The sequence below is a fragment of the Bos indicus genome, chromosome 5 (genome assembly GCF_029378745.1).
Source record: "Bos indicus isolate NIAB-ARS_2022 breed Sahiwal x Tharparkar chromosome 5, NIAB-ARS_B.indTharparkar_mat_pri_1.0, whole genome shotgun sequence".
NCBI classification, from domain to species: Eukaryota; Metazoa; Chordata; class Mammalia; order Artiodactyla; family Bovidae; genus Bos; species Bos indicus.
Window position 1 is genome coordinate 109,984,297 of NC_091764.1, and position 16,252 is coordinate 110,000,548.

The following is a 16,252-nucleotide window of genomic DNA, read 5'->3' on the forward strand; positions in this document are numbered from 1 at the left end:
TCCTGCTGGAGCTTCAGCAGTGGGCGCTTCCCAGGCCGTTGCAGGTTTTTGCAGACAATCTGCACTGAAGCTGCTGGGCCTCCTGAAGCAGCCACGGGGATTAAGGCGGGAGGCGGGGGCGGGCAGGGCCCAGCATTTCTGGAGTCCAGGCAGTGCCATCTGGCGCAGCAGGAGAGCACGTGGCTGTTTTGGAGCCTGTCAGATTTGCTTCCTAACTTGGCTTCTACCATTTAGCCGGCCAGAGACGTGGGCCAGGAGCCTGGGTCTACTCACCTATAAAACCCCACGATCCCAACCTCACTGGAGAAGGTGCTAGAGTATCTGACAATAAGTGCCATTGTCCCCATGTAGCAGGACACAGAGGGCAAGGGGCAGCTGAGGCAGGAATGGGGGTTAAAGGATCTTTCCGTTCCTGACTTTGCAGGCTGAATAATAAACAGGGTCAGGCACTGTCTTAAGCATTTTACATATCAATTTATTTAACACAACACCCTATCAGGTAGATGCTATTGTTATCCTCAAGTGAGCAAGTGAACTGCCTCAGCTCAGGTCACCCTGCTAGTGAGAGGCTGAGCCCAGCTAGCCAGCTCTGTCTACACCAGTAAGCTCTGTTCCTGCTGTCTCTTCGGGCTGGAAATAAATGTCCATTGATGCAATGTCTTCACTTGCCATTCACGTTAACTGTTTGTTGAGCTCCTGTGACTGTGGCACATTGTTCAGCCCCTGAATTCAGCGTGACCCAGACAAGACGCAGGCCCCCATCGGGAGGACACTCAGCAAGTCATTGGCTGGTGACCTCTTTGGTCCCACATATGCAGTTCTAAAACTATGATCTCAACATTCACTGATTGAGATCTCTGTGTCTGAAAGTCTCTGATGACAACATCCTTCAAAGGAACAGCTTATGCTCCAACTACAAGGGCTTCAAACCTTTATATGAGTGTTGATGATCTGAGTGTGCTCAGGCTTAATTATATCCTAAAATATACCCCTTACCCAGCTAAAAGGTATGGCAGTGCCACCCAGGCTGGACACAGAGGACCCAGGTGCCCTTCCTGCAAAGGCTCTTGGGTTTGGTTGGAGGGAAGTCTGAAGCCCAGAGGGGCGGCCCAGAGTTCAGGTGGCCTGATTATGTGGCTCAGTTGTCTCCACAGCAGCTGCTGCTACAGTCCACATGGACTGAACCCTCCTTAAGCTGGAGCTGGGGGCTCAGGCTCAGGCAAAACTAGGAAGGACAGAGGTACAAGCCAGGACTTGCCCTCAAGGCCCTTCAGAACAGCTGGGGAAGTGATCAAGTCCAGGCCAGTATGGTCTGGGCCAAAGGCAAGGCTGGAGCAGGGTGGGGACCCCACGTAGCCTGGAAATTTCCCAGATGCCAGGACAGTGGCACCTGGTGTCACGGTGCTGCCTCAGGAGTCTTCTGTTTCCTAATTCTGCACACAGCTGGTTGCGACAACTGCAGAGACAGGGGAAACTGAGTCACCATGAAGTCCAGTGGCGAAGGTGGAGAGGCTAGAACTAGAACCCAGACATTGCAAAAAGCAGCCCCACATCTTAAGAAGCCAAGTCTACATTGGACCCTGATGTCTCTTTCCATCAAGGCATTCATCAAGCCCCGCCTTCCTCAAGAATCCCCTCCTGGGGGCCTTCCAGCTGGGAGAAGGGAAGTGGGCAAGGAAACCTAGCCTGGGATTGATCCCGTCATCCTGGCCTGAGCCTTTGATCCAACAACCTCCCAACTTCTGGCCAGGATTCCACATTCAGCTTCCCTTTGCAGCCCCTCCACACCCCGCTAGGGCCTGCCTGCTCTCCCTTCGAAGAGTGGAGGGGCAGCCAGTGTCCAGCGCACGCCCACTGTGTGCCAGGGCCCATGCTGGGCACTGGGAATGTGTTAAGATGTCCAAATCGGAGGCTCTACTCTAGAAGTCCCCTGTCTGCCGACTCATACACAGCAGTGGGTGCTCGAGTAACCCTCGAAGTGAACTGGAGCTCTAACGAGGCAAAGAGCAGTGAGTGAACCAGGACTCTATCTCAGGCCCCCCCGCCCCCCACCCTCGGAGCTCCTGATGCCCAAGGGGTGCAGAGGTTCAGAGTAAGGAGAGCCTGCTGCTACTGCTGCTAAGTCGCTTCAGTCGTGTCTGACCCTGTGCGACCCCATAGACAGCAGCCCATCAGGCTCCCCCGTCCCTGGGATTATCCAGGCAAGAACATTGGAGTGGGTTGCCATTTCCTCCTCCAATGCATGAAAGTGAAAAGTGAAAGTGAAGTCGCTCAGTCATGTCCGACTCTTAGCGACCCCATGGACTGTAGCCTACCAGGCTCCTCTGTTCATGGGATTTTCCAGGCAAGAGTACTGGAGTGGGTTGCCATTGCCTTCTCCGAAGGAGAGCCTACTGTTTCCCAAAGACTCTCATCTTGAGTTTACTAGCAGTTATGGAGCATCTCGCTGGAGAAGGACACGGCAACCCACTCCAGTATTCTTGCCTGGAGAATCTCATGGACAGAGGAGCCTGGTGGGCTACAGTCCATTGGGTCGCAAACAGTTGGACACGACTGAAAAGTGACTGAGCACGCACGCATGGAGCATCTACTATATGTCCAAGTCTGTTTTGGGTGGAGGCTCAAAGAAATAACTACTACTGAGTTTGGGGAGGTCAGAGCATCAGCCACATCACTGCCTCACAAGAAGTTAGGGCAGGGACTGAGGAAGTCCTCCCAGTGAAGGGACTTCATAGATGGAGAAAACTCCATGTGAGGCCGGAAGAGAGCAGGGTGGTAGGGAGCTGCTCTGGGAAGGTCTGCCATGGCTGAAGGAAGGTGAGTACCCCCATGAAAGGGGTGATGCGAGCAGAAACAAGTGCTACAGGAGCAGGCAGGGGTATCTCGTCCACTCTTCCAGGTGGGCAGGGTCGGGACAGCTGACCCACAGGCCTTTAGAGGCAGTGAGGCCAGAGTTCCAGGGACTTGTCCCAAGGCACACTGGCAGCCAGGTGGCCCAGGACGCCAAAGCAGCCAGCCAATCATCTTCCAGCAGGGCCGAGGAGGCTGACCTTTGGCTCCAGGTGGCCAGGGGGTCCTTTGGGAAATGAGGGGCAGGACAGCATCCTTCTGGGAAGCCCGGATGGACCTGTTCTTGGCCTCTGACTCCTAAGTATGGAAGCCTGTGTCTCCTTTAAGAGGGTGCTGAGGTTATTTATACCTTGGCCCGCAGGCCAGTGGGTGGGGCAGGAACCCAGGAAGCCAAGCCGGGCAGGCGCTGTGGCTGGAACGGGCTTACCTGCTTCCCGCCACCGGGGCTGGGCGGGGCGGAGCGGGGAGGAGGGGCCGCGCACACAACCTGTGAATCGCCGGACGGCCGGCGGACCCACACTCGCCGGCACCGGCGCAGGGCGAGGCGGGGGCTGCAGGGGCCCGGAAGACGCGAAAAGAGCGAGAAAACAAACTTGGGAGAGAGGAGTGACCTGGGGGCCGGGGGCGGAGTCGCCAGCGGGGGAGGAGAGAGCGAGCCGCAGCGAGAGCGCGGCTGGCCCAGGAAGCGAGGAGCGCCGCCCACCCATCCGGGGCGAGAGAGGCGCCGCGGGCCGAGGCAGGCTGGGCCGGGGGCTGCCCGGCCCTCGACCCCCACCGTGACCCCGCGGCCTCCAGCCTGCCCCCAAGATGATGAAGAGGCAGCTGCATCGCATGCGGCAGCTGGCCCACACGGGCAGCCTGGGACGGTGAGTGTCAACTCCTTCCTCCCAGCCCCATCCTCACCCTGGCAGGACCCTGGGGAGGCCAAGGACAGCTGGACAGCCACCTTAAGACTGGCCACCTCTCCTCCTTCCCCGGAAAGCCACCCCCACCTCCAAAGCAGGAGGAGCAGGCCCTGGCCTTTGGGGCAGGGGAACCCCCAGCTCTCATTGGAGGGTGGGTGGAGGATCAAGGATATTGGGCCTTCTCTGTCTCTAGGAGCCCCCGAGTGGATGGTCCTCCCCCACCTCACTTGTCCCCTCTGTACAATGGGGGTGTTAACCATCCCTGGTTGCCTGGGGGAGGTGATGGTCGCTTAGGGACCCAGACCTCGGGGGAGCAGAAGACACGGGGTCCAGGCAGCGATGGAAGGAGGGGCTTGCCCTTGTCGTGCCCCTCACCTCTTCCTGCCACCGCCAGCCCCAAGGCCTCCTGCTTCTCTGTCTTGCTTCTGCTTTTCGTAGCCTCAGGTGGAAACATCCCCAAGTCCACAAACCTCTGGGCTGGTGGGGTGGAGGCCGGAAATATAGGGAGCTCCCGGAGCCTGCCTTCTCTCCTCTTACCCCTGCGCTGGGCCCAGGGAAGGGGTCTAGGTGTCCACAGACCCCCACCTATGCAAGCGTGGGCAGCTAGACCACCTTTCTCTGAGCCTCAGTGTCCACCCATGTCCTGGGCCCCTGCCGGCCACCACAGTCCAGAATCCTGTGTGACCAGCAGCTTGGGAGTCTGAGCTTGCACACTTCCCGTTCTTGGGGCCAGCCCAACCCTCCTTTCCCTGGGTCAGCAGAAGACAGAGACTCCTGAAGTCACCACTTCAGTTTCGTCCGCCCTGTCTCAGGACACAGCCCTGGGTGGAGGAGGAAAAGGCCCAGTATCCCATTCCCGCCCCCACGGAATGTGTTCCGACTGGGATTGAGCAGGCGGGCCACCCAGGGCGGCCTGACTGGGAGGGGCATTGGGAGGAACTGGGGTTCAGGTGCCCTGATTGGGGAGGGGCAGCAGGAGGAGGCAGGGGGTTTCCTAACTTGGTCCTGCTCAGCAGAAGCTCTCTCCCCCCCACAGCACCCCGGAGACTGCAGAGTTCCTGGGTGAGGACCTGCAGCAGGTACGTGCCTGGGCCGGCAGCGGGTGGCAGGGCAGGTCCGTACAGGCTGTCCGTGGAGGCCCGGGCGGGGATGCCAGTGGGGGCCCTGAGTTGAGTCATTCCCACGCTGTTGGCCATGGGGTCCCCAGGAGTAGCGAGAGAAAGATAGTTTCTGCTCTGGGGGAGAAGAGGGCAGTGGGGCATGGGGGATGACAACCCCCCATGATCTACAGATTATAGATCTATAGATAGGTTATAGGTTATAACCCCTGGACCCCCTCCCAGGTGGAGCAGCGGCTGGAGCCAGCTAAGCGAGCAGCCCACAATGTCCACAAACGGCTGCAGGCCTGTCTGCAGGGCCAGAGCGGGGCAGACATGGACAAACGGGTGGTAAGTGGGGATCCCAGGGAGGAGGGGCCTGGGCAGGACATCTCGGTCCAGTGGGACAGTGAGGTCGGGGCTGGGGTCTCCCTGCTAGTCTGAGTCTCTGGCACCAAGGGGGTGGAGGTTGCTCCGTCCCAAGGCCCTTCCGGACCCTCATTCATGAGGTCCTATTTCTTCCCCTCCCCTTCTTGACCCCGCCCCCTCAGCACCAATCCTCTGCACCAAAGCCAGGCCCCTGACCACCTGAACATCTCTGTCCAGTCAGCACCCAGAGCAGGTGCTTTCAACTCGGCAGCCTGTGAGGGCTTCCTGAAGGAAGCGGCATTTGAACTGGATTTTGTGTTACTCACTAGTATTAATCTGCAGCCAGTATTTATGGACTGATTACGGCTAGTCTGTTGCTAAGATATGTCTATGCCTTGCCTCAGTGAATGCTGACAACAGCCGTGGGAGGAGGCTGCCTTTATTAGCACTGTCTGCAGCAGGAAATGGAGATGGAGAGGTAGAGTGACTCGTTCAAGGTCACACAGCTAGTATGTGGCAAAACCGAAATTTGAATTCTGGTCTCCCTGACCTAAACTGGTGCTCTCCACAGCACTAGCTAGGGACGTGGGAGGCATGTTTTATAATCAGACAACCGTTCAGGACGGCCAGAGCAATAGGGAGCCACAGGGGGTTTTGAATTCTTCAGAAGCTAGGTCAGCTACAGAGGCCCTGCGGCAGGGGTAAGGGTCTACTCCAAGGCTGTCTTCCTGGCTCCCCACTCTCCCTCTAACTGTGCACGGACCTCAGGCAAGCTCCATGCACCCTGTTTTTAGTGTTCCATTCAGTGATGGTCTTTCCTTTCTGCCCATTCAAGTGGCTTCTGGGAGAGGGCAAGGGAGCCTCGGATGGGTCGGGGCTCTGTGCATGGTCACGCCGAGATGTCACCTCCACTGTGCCTTGTCTTATCTCGCTTCTACTCTCACCTGTGACCGTGGCCCTCCTGGGTTCCTGCCACTCGTGTCCAAGCCCAAGGCCTTGTTGGGGTTCTGCCACCAAGAGACTGGCCATGTGCTCAGACCAGTGGGGTGGGGAAGGGTTGAGGGAAACCCAGCAGGCAGATGTGCACACCCATGCTCATGGCCACCCCTGCCCCTCCCTGCAGAAGAAGCTTCCCCTCATGGCTCTGTCCACCACGATGGCCGAGAGTTTTAAGGAGTTGGACCCCGATTCCAGCATGGGGTGAGCATGGACAGGGCCCTCAGCCCTCACCTGGAGATGCCGAGGAGGGATCTGGGCTGGGAGAGGGTCCCGATCAGAGAGGGCACCCACTGTGGAAGGATGACCAGGCTGGGAAGAAGGCCTGGGCTGGGAACAGTGTCCAGAGGTCAGTGAGGGCAGCCAGGCCTGGGAGGGCATTGGGCTCGGTGAAGATGAAGGAGAGACAGAACAGACAGGAGGTCGGGACTTCCCTGATAGTCCAGTAGTTAAGACTCCATACTGCCCATGCAGGAGATGCGGGTTCGATCCCTGGTCTGAGAACTAAGATCCTGTCATGCACATAGTCAAAAGAACTTTGGAAAAAAGAAGAGACAGGAGGTGATAGGGAGGGAGGAGGCCCTCAGTCTCTCCAGAGAGGGGGTGAGGGGCTGTGGGAGCCCGGGCCCACTGGGTGCTGTGTCCACAGGAAGGCCCTGGAGATGAGCTGTGCCATTCAGAACCAGCTGGCCCGCATCCTGGCCGAGTTTGAGATGACTCTGGAGAGGGATGTACTGCAACCGCTCAACCGGCTGAGCGAGGTGACCCCCCCCCACCTTCTGCCCCCAGCTCCCCCAGCCCCCACCTCTGCAGCCCGCTGACCCCCACCCCCACCTCCTACCCACGCCTACCCCCAGGAGGAGCTGCCAGCCATCCTCAAGCACAAGAAAAGCCTGCAGAAGCTGGTGTCTGACTGGAACACGCTCAAGAGCAGGTGGGAGCCACAGCCTCTAGGGGGGTGGTTCACACCTAGGTCAGCCCATGGATGTGGCCACAGAGCTTCGAGACCCCTGCCCCACTAGGAGGATGCTGCAGGGTTCTTAGGGGTATAGTGTGTGTGCTTGTGCACACACCTGGGGCTTAGGAAGACCTATGGTAATGGTGCATACGACGGGGCCTCTGTGCACATGCTTGTGCCAGCTGGAGGTAACCCCAAAACCTGGGAGAGCCATCAACAACCCTCCAAGAACCCTGGAGGGCCCCCACCCTCCACTCTGGAGGTGGATGGCTAGGATCACCGAGCCCGCCACCAGGGGGGCGCCCCAAAGCACTGCCCCCGCCAAGCCGAGACCCCAGACCTGTGCTGCCCTGGGATTTATGTCTATCAACCCCCAGAATCCTATGGGGTCAGGCCGATGGAGGGGCAGTTGGCTCTGGACACGCCATGGGGACAGTGACCACCCCACCTTGGGACGATCCTCAGGCTCAGTCAGGCAGCTAAGAACTCCGGCAGCGGTCAGGGCCTGGGCGGCGGCCCGGGCAGCCACACCGCCACAGCCAACAAGGTGGAGACGCTGAAGGAGGAGGAGGAGGAGCTGAAGAGGAAGGTGGAGCAGTGCAAGGTGAGGGGCACTGGCGGCTTCCTGGGGGCAGGGGTGGCGGGGGTGGGCGCCGTCCCCACTGCACAGGCCACGTGGCTAGGAAGCAGCCGAGCCAGGATTTGAATCCGGGCTGCCAGGCTCCGGGGTCTGTGTACTCAGCCGTTACCTGGTAGCTGCTTCTGTCTGTATCATACCCGTAACACCTGGGCAGGAGGGGACCGGGAGGAGGGCGGGAGGGGAGAATCTTGGTGTGTCGGCTGAGTGAATGAATGAAGGGTGAGTGAATGAAAGAGTGGTGAGTGATACAGAGCACTGGGTTGAGGATATGTGGACACAGAGGAGAGGAACAGAAGAGCCCCTCAAGAGCTTGGAGGGGTTCCCGTGGGCTGGCCCAGGAGCAAACCCTGGCAGAGTGAGAGCAGAGTGGACTCCGGCCCTCCCATACCACTTGGGCAGACCTCTCCCCGCTCCAAGCCTCCCAGCAGGCCGCAGCCTCCCTGGTGCAAGCCCTGCTCTGTTTGTCCCCAAGGACGAGTACTTGGCCGACCTGTACCACTTTGCCACTAAGGAGGACACCTATGCCAACTACTTCATCCACGTGAGTCCAGGAGCGGGCTCCGCCACCCGGAGCTCGGGGGCCACTGAGGTCCCCTGCAAGGTGGTGGGAGGGAAGGGTCTGCGTGTGGCCCTGGGGGAGACTCAACTGCCCTCACTTTCCGCCCCCCGGGGGGTGCTCCCTTGTCCCCACAGCTCATGGAGATTCAGGCCGATTACCATCGCAAGTCTCTGAGCTCGCTGGACACAGCCCTGGCTGAGCTAAGGGAGAACCACAGCCAAACAGGTGGGGACCTGACCCCCACCCCTGTCCCCCACCCTGCTCAGGGCCTGTTAAGAAGCTTGCACTCCATCCCGAAAGGCACTGGGGAGCCCGGGACGAGTTCTGTCCAGGGGAGGGCTCAATGAGATTTGTGATGGAGAGAGTGCTCTGGCAGCTGCAGGCAGGATAGAATTAAGGGGCAGGATAGAGACCTGTTAGGAGGCAGAAGGGAAGTGACGGAGGCCCGGGCTGGGGTGGAGGCAGTGGAGGTGGGCGGATTGGAGACATGTGTGGGATGGTTTCAGGATGTGTCCTGTGGGTGGTCAGGAGGGAGGTGGAAGCCCCCTGACCTGGCTGCTCAGAGGTGGGAGGACCCCGGGCCGCTGATCTGTCTCATCCCTGCAGACCCCTCCCCCTCGATGACGGCCGCCCCCTTCTCCAGGGTGTATGGGGTGCCTCTGGGAATCCACCTGCGAGAGCTGGGCCGGGACATCGCCCTGCCCATCGAGGCGTGCGTCATGATGCTGCTCTCTGAGGGCATGAAGGAAGAGGTGGGGCTCGCTGGGGCAGGTGGGGCAGGAGCACGGGCCTCTCATCCGGTCCCACCCCTCCCACCCATGCCTGTGCTGGGGTGTAATCCCACCATTAGTGCCCAGGTGCCAAGAGAAGGCGTGGCCTCCTGCGGTTGAACTGATGCCACCTCCCCCTTAGTGATGCTCACGTGGACCAGGCCCTGTGCTATCAACCCTTTGTACTCCTTGCTCCGTTGCATTACCCCAGGAAACCTTGCAGGGAGCCCTCCATTTTTGCAAGCCTCACCTCTTGCAAAATCGGCTCCATTTTGCAAGAGGTAGACAGAGGCCAGTGGGTAGGTGTGCCCAGTGGCAGGTGAGAAGGTTGGTGGAGAAGCTGTGGAAGCCACGTGAGGCACGGCCCACGCTGCCCTCATCCATCCTGTGCACCTCGGTCCTGCTAGCACATCGGCTGCTTTCCTGAGGACAGGCCTTTAGGAGGTGGATCACACTTCAAAGACAGACCTAGGCTTCGGGACAGTCCTGCGGGGCCTCTTGTCTCTCCTCCACTCCTGTCCAGACTCCAGTCTCCTCATGACTTTTCCCAGCTCCTCCCAGGCTTCTCGTTTTGCTCAGAATCCTAGACCTTGAGAGTCGAGAGGAGCCATGGACACGGTGGTATTCACTCTGCCCACCAGCCCCGAAGCCTCCCTTCCCCTGGGCTCATGAGTGGGCCAGGGCCTCCCAGGCAGGGGGTCCTTCCCCCACCCCGACCCCTCCATGGCCCCCACCCTGACCCCTCCGTGACCCCCACTCGCCCCCTCTTGCCCCTCAGGGCCTCTTCCGTTTGGCCGCCGGAGCGTCAGTGCTGAAGCGCCTCAAGCAGACCATGGCCTCAGACCCCCGCAGCCTGCAGGAGTTCTGCTCTGACCCCCACGCTGTGGCAGGTACCTGCACCGAGGAGCCCTGGGTGGAGGGCCTTCCCCCAGGGCCCTAGCCTGAAGCTGCCTGAAATGGTCCCACAGTAGTTTAGCTTAAGGCCTGATACTCTGCCAAGAAGACACTTGAGGAGGCATAGGGGTCCTGAACATGGGGTCCATTGTCAGCCCCCCCAAACATGTACGTTTTTCTGGGGACAAGATCACTAGTCTTCATCGTTTTCTCAACAGCTTGTGACCCAAAGAAACGATTCAGTTCAGTTCAGTTCAGTCGCTCAGTCATGTCCGATTCCTGTGACCCCATAGACTGCAGCACGCCAGGCCTCCCTATCCATTGCCAACTCCCGGAGTTTACTCAAACTCATGTCCATTGAGTCGGTGATGCCATCCAACCATCTCATCCTCTGTTGTCCCCTTCTCCTGCCTTCAGTCTTTCCCAGCATCAGGGTCTTTTCAAATGAGTCAGTTCTCTGCATCAGGTGGCCAAAGTATTGGACACCTAGACATGTTAATATGAACAAGAGCTACAGGTTCGTAACATGGAGAGAGCCAGGCACTGGGGGTAAAGGTGGCGGCCCTGGTGGCTGAGTCTAATTCCCTGCCAACATTCCAGGTGCCCTTAAGTCCTACCTGCGGGAGCTGCCAGAGCCCCTGATGACCTTTGACCTCTATGACGATTGGATGAGGGCAGCCAGGTGAGGATGAGGGGCCTGTGCTGGGGAGGACTAGGCTGCAGATAGGCCGCCCAGGACAGCTCACCCGGTCTTTCCTCCTCCCCAGCCTGAAGGAGCCGGGAGCCCGACTGGAGGCCCTCCAGGAGGTGTGCAGCCGTCTGCCCCACGAGAACCTCAGCAACCTCAGGTAAGCACCCAGCCCACCCCCCACCCCACCACCCCCACCACCCCCTCTGCCCTGGCCTCCCCAGCCAAAGCCCAGCTGGCCCTTCAGGGCCCTGGGCTGGAGTCCTCCCACCTTGTACTAGGCAGTATTTCTGAAAATACCTCTTTGATGTATTAGCCATGTGTTTCTAATACTAGACGTTAAATTGAATATATAGCTTGAACCCTGAAGCCATTCCACCCAGTGGCTTTAGATCGCTCCTCTGCCACTCTGTGGTCCCCAGCTAGCAATTTAACTCTCTGTGCCTTGGCGCCCTCACGTGGAAGACATGGAACATAACAGTCCCAGTCCTGTAGGGCAGCTGGGGGGTTCGCAACTTAGTGCCCGCCATGGAGGTGGCGTTCAGTAGGTCAGCTAATGTAACTAGTGAAAAAAATGTTTAAATGTCCCATGTGGTGTTTTTGGTGCTCTTTGGAAACCCTGGGCTGGGAAGGTCTCAGGTCTTGGGGGCATCCATGGGTATTCATGGCCTAAGATATCCGGCCGCTGGTCCAAACCTCCTTCCCACCCCCCAGGTATCTGATGAAGTTCCTAGCGCAGCTGGCCGAGGAGCAGGAGGTGAACAAGATGACACCCAGCAACATTGCCATTGTCCTGGGTCCCAACCTGCTGTGGCCCCCTGAGAAAGACGGGTGAGGGTCTGTGGGTTAGGGGAAGGTGGCAGTCTTGCCCCCCATTTCAACATCTGCTTATTTTCCCCCTGGGCCCCAGTTTCTCCATCCTTGGAATGGGTTGAGCAGCTTCTATTGTCGAGGCTGCTATGAGGATCATGGGATCATGGACCCCACAGGGCTTCAAAGATAGACATTCTGGGTAACGGCTTTAATGGGATGCTTGGTGGCCTGTTGCAGGAGCCAGAAATCTGGTTCCAGCCTCACCCCTCCAACCTTCCAGGGATGAACCTTATAAAGTCACTCTGGACCTTCATTTCTTTATTTGTAAGTTGGAGAGAAACTAGACAGACATTGAGAATTTTGCTTTGGGCATTTGATGAGCTAATAAATAGAGAAATGTGTTATAAACTGTAAAATGAGATGATATGTGAGGGGTTGTAATTCACCTGGCCACGGATGACAGAAGGATTGATCCTTGTGTCCCCAGCACCCAGCAGAGGCCCAGGGAGCTGGGGTCACTAGACTTTGCTAAATGATGACTCACTTTGGCTCTTTTTGTCCCAGGGACCTGGCCCAGCTGGACGCAGCCTCGGTCTCATCCATCCAGGTGGTAGGCGTGGTCGAGGCTCTGATACAGAACACTGACACCCTCTTTCCTGGAGGTAAAACTCCTGTCTTTATGAACGATCCACCCAACTTGGTGCCCTCCAGACTCAGTTTCAGTCCCTGGTAGCCCCGCAAACTCACCAGGAGGCCTGGAGGAAATGGCTTCTCCCCGCTAGCCTCAGTTTCTCATCTGTTAAACGGGGATGATTGTGCCTGCTTTGTGGGATTGCCGTGAGGCCCACCTGGGAGTGGGAAGGTGAAACACAGCCTAGATAACGTCAGGAGAAAGGGAAAGTGGTCCTGACGCCTGGTGAGGCGGGGAGGCCGGTGGAAGCTCTGAAAGTTCATACCTGCGCCCTCTGTCTGCAGATATCAACTTCAACGTGTCGGGCCTGTTCTCAGCACCTGCCCCCCAGGACAAGGTCAGCGACAGGCCGGCTTCTGAGGAGCTTCCATCGATTCCCACACCTACCCCGGCCACTGTCCCGGCTCTCGGTCTGGCCCCTGCCCCGGCCTCAGTGGCTACCAAGGAAAGGTAAGGACTGATAGGTATGAAGGGCCCCTCCCTGGCCCCAAGATGCCCAGCCAGAGGCACTATCTCTCAGGGCATCCAAGAGCATTTTAGGAAATTTATTATATTTTCCTCCAAATACCAGATTTCCCAGTTGGGAGTGGGTGGGACTCAGGCATATTCTTCTCAGCTTTTGATATGTTCCCTGCTGTGTTCTATAGCTCTTTACTGAGCACCTACTCTGTGCCAGGCACTGATTCAGGCCCTGGAGATTTAGGGAACTGAGCATTTTGGAATTTGTAAATACTGTACTTTCCAGCCTTCTCTTTGATCCTTTAAACTGAAAGAAGGGCTGCGTGGTACCATACCGTCTCCTTAGCTAGTGGGTGTTGTTCAGTTATCATAGACTGCTGGGGCCCAGAACATGAATTTCCTTAGATGAAGAAGACAGACACATGCTGCCCTTAGGGCTTACATTCCACAGGGTGGGAGACAGAATCAACCGGAACACCAGTATAATGTCAGCCAGTTATGTGTGCTATGAAGAACAGAACAGGGCTGGGTGGTCGAGTAGGGAACAGGGATCAAGAAAGTGGGGGTCAGGAAGGGCCTACCCAAGGAGTAGCCAATAAAGCAGAGCCAGGAATGAGCCATGGCTTCCTCCTCTGCTTCTCATCCGCTCTGTGGCTTCTAGTGGTCGAAACATCCCATAAAGATCACATGGAGGCTGGGACTTCCCTAGTAGTCCAGTGGTTAAGAATCCACCTTGAAATGCATGGGACATGGGTTCAATCCCTGGTCAGGGAACTAAGATCCCACATGCCACAGACTGAGCCTGTGAGCCACAACTCGAGAGTCTGTGCACCACCACGAAAGACCCCGAGTGCCACAACTAAGATCCGACCCAGCCAAATTAATTACTTTAAAAGCAGGTCGCATGGAGGCTGAGAGCTGAGACTTTCTGCCCCCATCCTGGCCACGTGGGGGACCATGGACACTCACAGTAGCACACAGCAGCCAGGGCTCAGTGGATGCAAACTCTGGCCAATGCTAGAGGGTCTTGTCAGACCCCAGGCCCGGCCACAAGGTGGTGGGGAACAGCTCCAGGAGGACCCAGACTCAGCCTGTTGGCTGCGAGTCTCCCCAGATGCCTGGAGACCTCTGGGAGATGCCATGGCTGACCCTGACCCTCTCCTTCCCTTGCAGGGCAGAGTCCGAGGCACCCCACAGACCAACCTCCCCCAGGGTCAGTCGGAGCCCCCCGGAGGCAGCCGCCCCAGCAGAGGAGACGGCTCGGAGGAGTGAGTTGGCTGTGGGAGGAGAAGGGGCAGAGGGTGGGCAGGGAGAGGGATCAATAATCCCATACTGCCCCATGTTTTCAGACACCCAGGGGAGGCATGGAATCCAGGGGGCTAAGGGCCTGGGTTTGCTGCCTGACACTCTGGGATCAGATTCCAGCTCTGTGACCTTGGACAGGCGACTTCCCCTGTCTGTGCCTCAGCTTCTTCCTCTGTGTAATGGGACAATAACCGCACCCACCATGAAGCTATTTAGATAATTAAATAGGGCTGCCTGGCCCATACTCAGCACCCAGTAAATGCTCCATAAAAGTCAGTGACTGTGAGTGTTGAGGGCAGTGGAGTCCAGTCCCTCAGGAAGCCCCGGAATCACGAAGTAGAGAGGGAGGTGGGGTCTTCAAAGCACAGTGAATGAAGGGGTGGCAGTGGTGGTGGTTAGGTGGTCTCCTTCTGTGCCTCTTTGGTACAATTACACGTTGAAGTGGCCTAAAGTCAGGCAGGTGAGAAGGTCAAGGGTTCAAGTGGAGAATCTGCCAGGATGACTAGGACACTTGAAAGGCCCAGCCCAGGAGGCGCTAGAGTTTTCCACCTGGATGGCAGTGGATGGAGCAGGAAGCTCTGGACCGGCCAGAGCTGGCAGGTCGCACAGGGACCTTCTTACAGGAGGGGGCGTCTAGCTACTTCTCCTGGAAGGGGTGGGGACAGATGGGATGTTAGCTCACCAGAGGACAAGATAAAGGACTGTCACCTGGGCTCATCCTCACGGCAGCCCTGGGAAGTCAAAGCTGTCGCCCCATCTCAGCGATGAAGCAACTGAGGCTCCAGGGGCCAAGTCCCCCAGTGGGTGGAGGCAGAGCTTGGAGCAGAGCCCAGCTGTCCTGGCCCCACCCAGGCCCTCGGCTGCCTTGTGAGGCTGGACTGTGCAGACGACTCCGAGGTGGAGCAGCCCTAGTGGGCTTCTGAGCGGGGGGTGAGAAGGACCCAGCTGGCCGGTGGGACAGGTGGCATTTCTTTATTCAAGAAATATGTATTGAGTGCCTACTCTGTGCCACCCATGTGCTATGCCAGCCAGCTGGACGGAAAATGGCCTCACTTAGTTTGCGTTCTAGTCAGGGAGACAAGAAGTAAGGGAGCAAAATTGAAACTGACAAGATCACTTCAGAGAACATGAAGTCCCCCATGAAGAAAATATGACTGGAAGATATGACAGTAACTGGGGCCGGGTCAGGGAGGGGCCCTCGAGCTGAGGACAAATGTGGACAGAGGCCTAAATGGTGAGCAGCCCGTGTGGACCCTGTTCCCGGCAGAAGGGACAGCAGATAAAAGTTCTTGCGGTGGCATCAAGCTTGGGGGTTTGCCCCAGGCAGTACAGACACCTAACCACCCCTTTCCTTCCTCCACAGCCAAGCGCCCAGCACCCGCCAGGCCCACCATGCCGCCCCCCCAGGTCTCCGGCACCCGCAGCTCCCCTCCAGCACCACTGCCGCCCCCTGGCTCTGGCAGCCCTGTGACCCCTCGGGCTCTGCCCCGCCGTCTGGTTGGCAGCAGCCTCCGGGCCCCCACGGTGCCACCCCCGTTGCCTCCCACTGCCCCCCAGCCTGCCCGGCGTCAGAGCCGCCACTCACCAGCTTCCCCCAGCCCGGCCTCCCCAGGTCTGGCCTCTCTCAGCCCAGTCACTCTGAGCTCACCTACACATGTGGACCTGGGGGCGGCCACTGAGGAGGGAGAGGGCCCTGAGGCTGCAGGCAGGGCCCCCACTGCCCCAGTCATCCCCCCTCAGGCCCGGCCCAGGAGCCTCGCCTCAGAGACCAACTGAGCCCATAGCTCCTCCCCGACACCCCTCAGCACCCCTTCCCTCCCGCCTCGTCCTCCCAGGACACAGCCCTCACCCCTCCCAAGGGGGCGGGAGCCTCCAGCCTTTGCCTAAAGTGCCTTGGTGCCCGCTGGGTCGGCCCCCACGGCAAGAAGGACTCAGGACAGTCCTCCACTTCCAGACCTTTTCCTCTTGGATCACCCTGGGCCTCAGGGGCCCCTCAGCCACCTCTCTGCTCTCTGGCAGGATCCCAGGGGAGCTGCCAGAAGGAAGCAGAGGCTTGCCTGCTCCCACAGGACTTTTTTTTTTTTCTCTTGCCAACATTTTTTTTTTTTTGTAAGGCTAGCAAATAAATTATTTTGGACAAAACTGGAGCAGCTACCCAAATGATAGTTTTCTTTTCTATCCTTGAAATAAAGAAGCCACTTTGATAAAAGGGGAAAAAATTACTTATTCTTTGCCTTTTTTTTTTTTTGTCTTATCTG

The 16,252-nt window shown here is 58.1% G+C and overlaps 1 protein-coding gene and 1 long non-coding RNA gene across 5 annotated transcripts; one reads left to right on the forward strand and one right to left on the reverse strand.

Annotated features, from left to right (window-relative positions):
- Positions 1-454: 454 nt before the first annotated feature.
- On the reverse strand, positions 455-3,435 carry LOC139183239 (uncharacterized). The gene is made up of 2 exons (XR_011566827.1): positions 3,278-3,435; positions 455-1,456 (listed from the first exon to the last, which is right to left on the reverse strand). It is a non-coding gene; the product is annotated as an uncharacterized lncRNA (long non-coding RNA).
- A 35-nt stretch (positions 3,436-3,470) lies between these two features.
- SH3BP1 (SH3 domain binding protein 1) lies at positions 3,471-16,216 on the forward strand. Of its 4 annotated transcripts, none has more exons than XM_070790378.1 (18): positions 3,471-3,716; positions 4,792-4,834; positions 5,099-5,203; positions 6,345-6,421; positions 6,867-6,978; positions 7,075-7,151; positions 7,641-7,779; positions 8,288-8,356; positions 8,509-8,599; positions 8,981-9,126; positions 9,923-10,034; positions 10,639-10,720; positions 10,806-10,886; positions 11,441-11,557; positions 12,104-12,201; positions 12,515-12,680; positions 13,863-13,968; positions 16,014-16,216. In XM_070790378.1, exons 1-18 carry the CDS (start codon positions 3,658-3,660, stop codon positions 16,155-16,157), a joined length of 1,824 nt encoding a protein of 607 aa, XP_070646479.1. In that variant the 5' UTR covers positions 3,471-3,657; the 3' UTR covers positions 16,158-16,216. The 4 variants fall into 4 exon arrangements, with proteins under 4 accessions (XP_070646479.1, XP_070646480.1, XP_019817323.1 ...); XM_070790379.1 differs by having other exon boundaries at positions 13,863-13,957; XM_019961764.2 differs by lacking the exon at positions 16,014-16,216 and adding an exon at positions 15,358-15,995 and having other exon boundaries at positions 13,863-13,957.
- The last annotated feature ends 36 nt before the right edge of the window (positions 16,217-16,252 follow it).

Bases quoted from the DNA above. Each gene is read 5' to 3' on its own strand.
- SH3BP1 (XM_019961764.2), top strand. From the start codon at position 3,658: ATGATGAAGAGGCAGCTGCATCGCATGCGGCAGCTGGCCCACACGGGC. The intron at 6,979-7,074 runs GTGACCCCCCCC...GCCTACCCCCAG, and splicing joins CGCTCAACCGGCTGAGCGAG to GAGGAGCTGCCAGCCATCCT. The intron at 10,035-10,638 runs GTACCTGCACCG...CCAACATTCCAG, and splicing joins TGACCCCCACGCTGTGGCAG to GTGCCCTTAAGTCCTACCTG.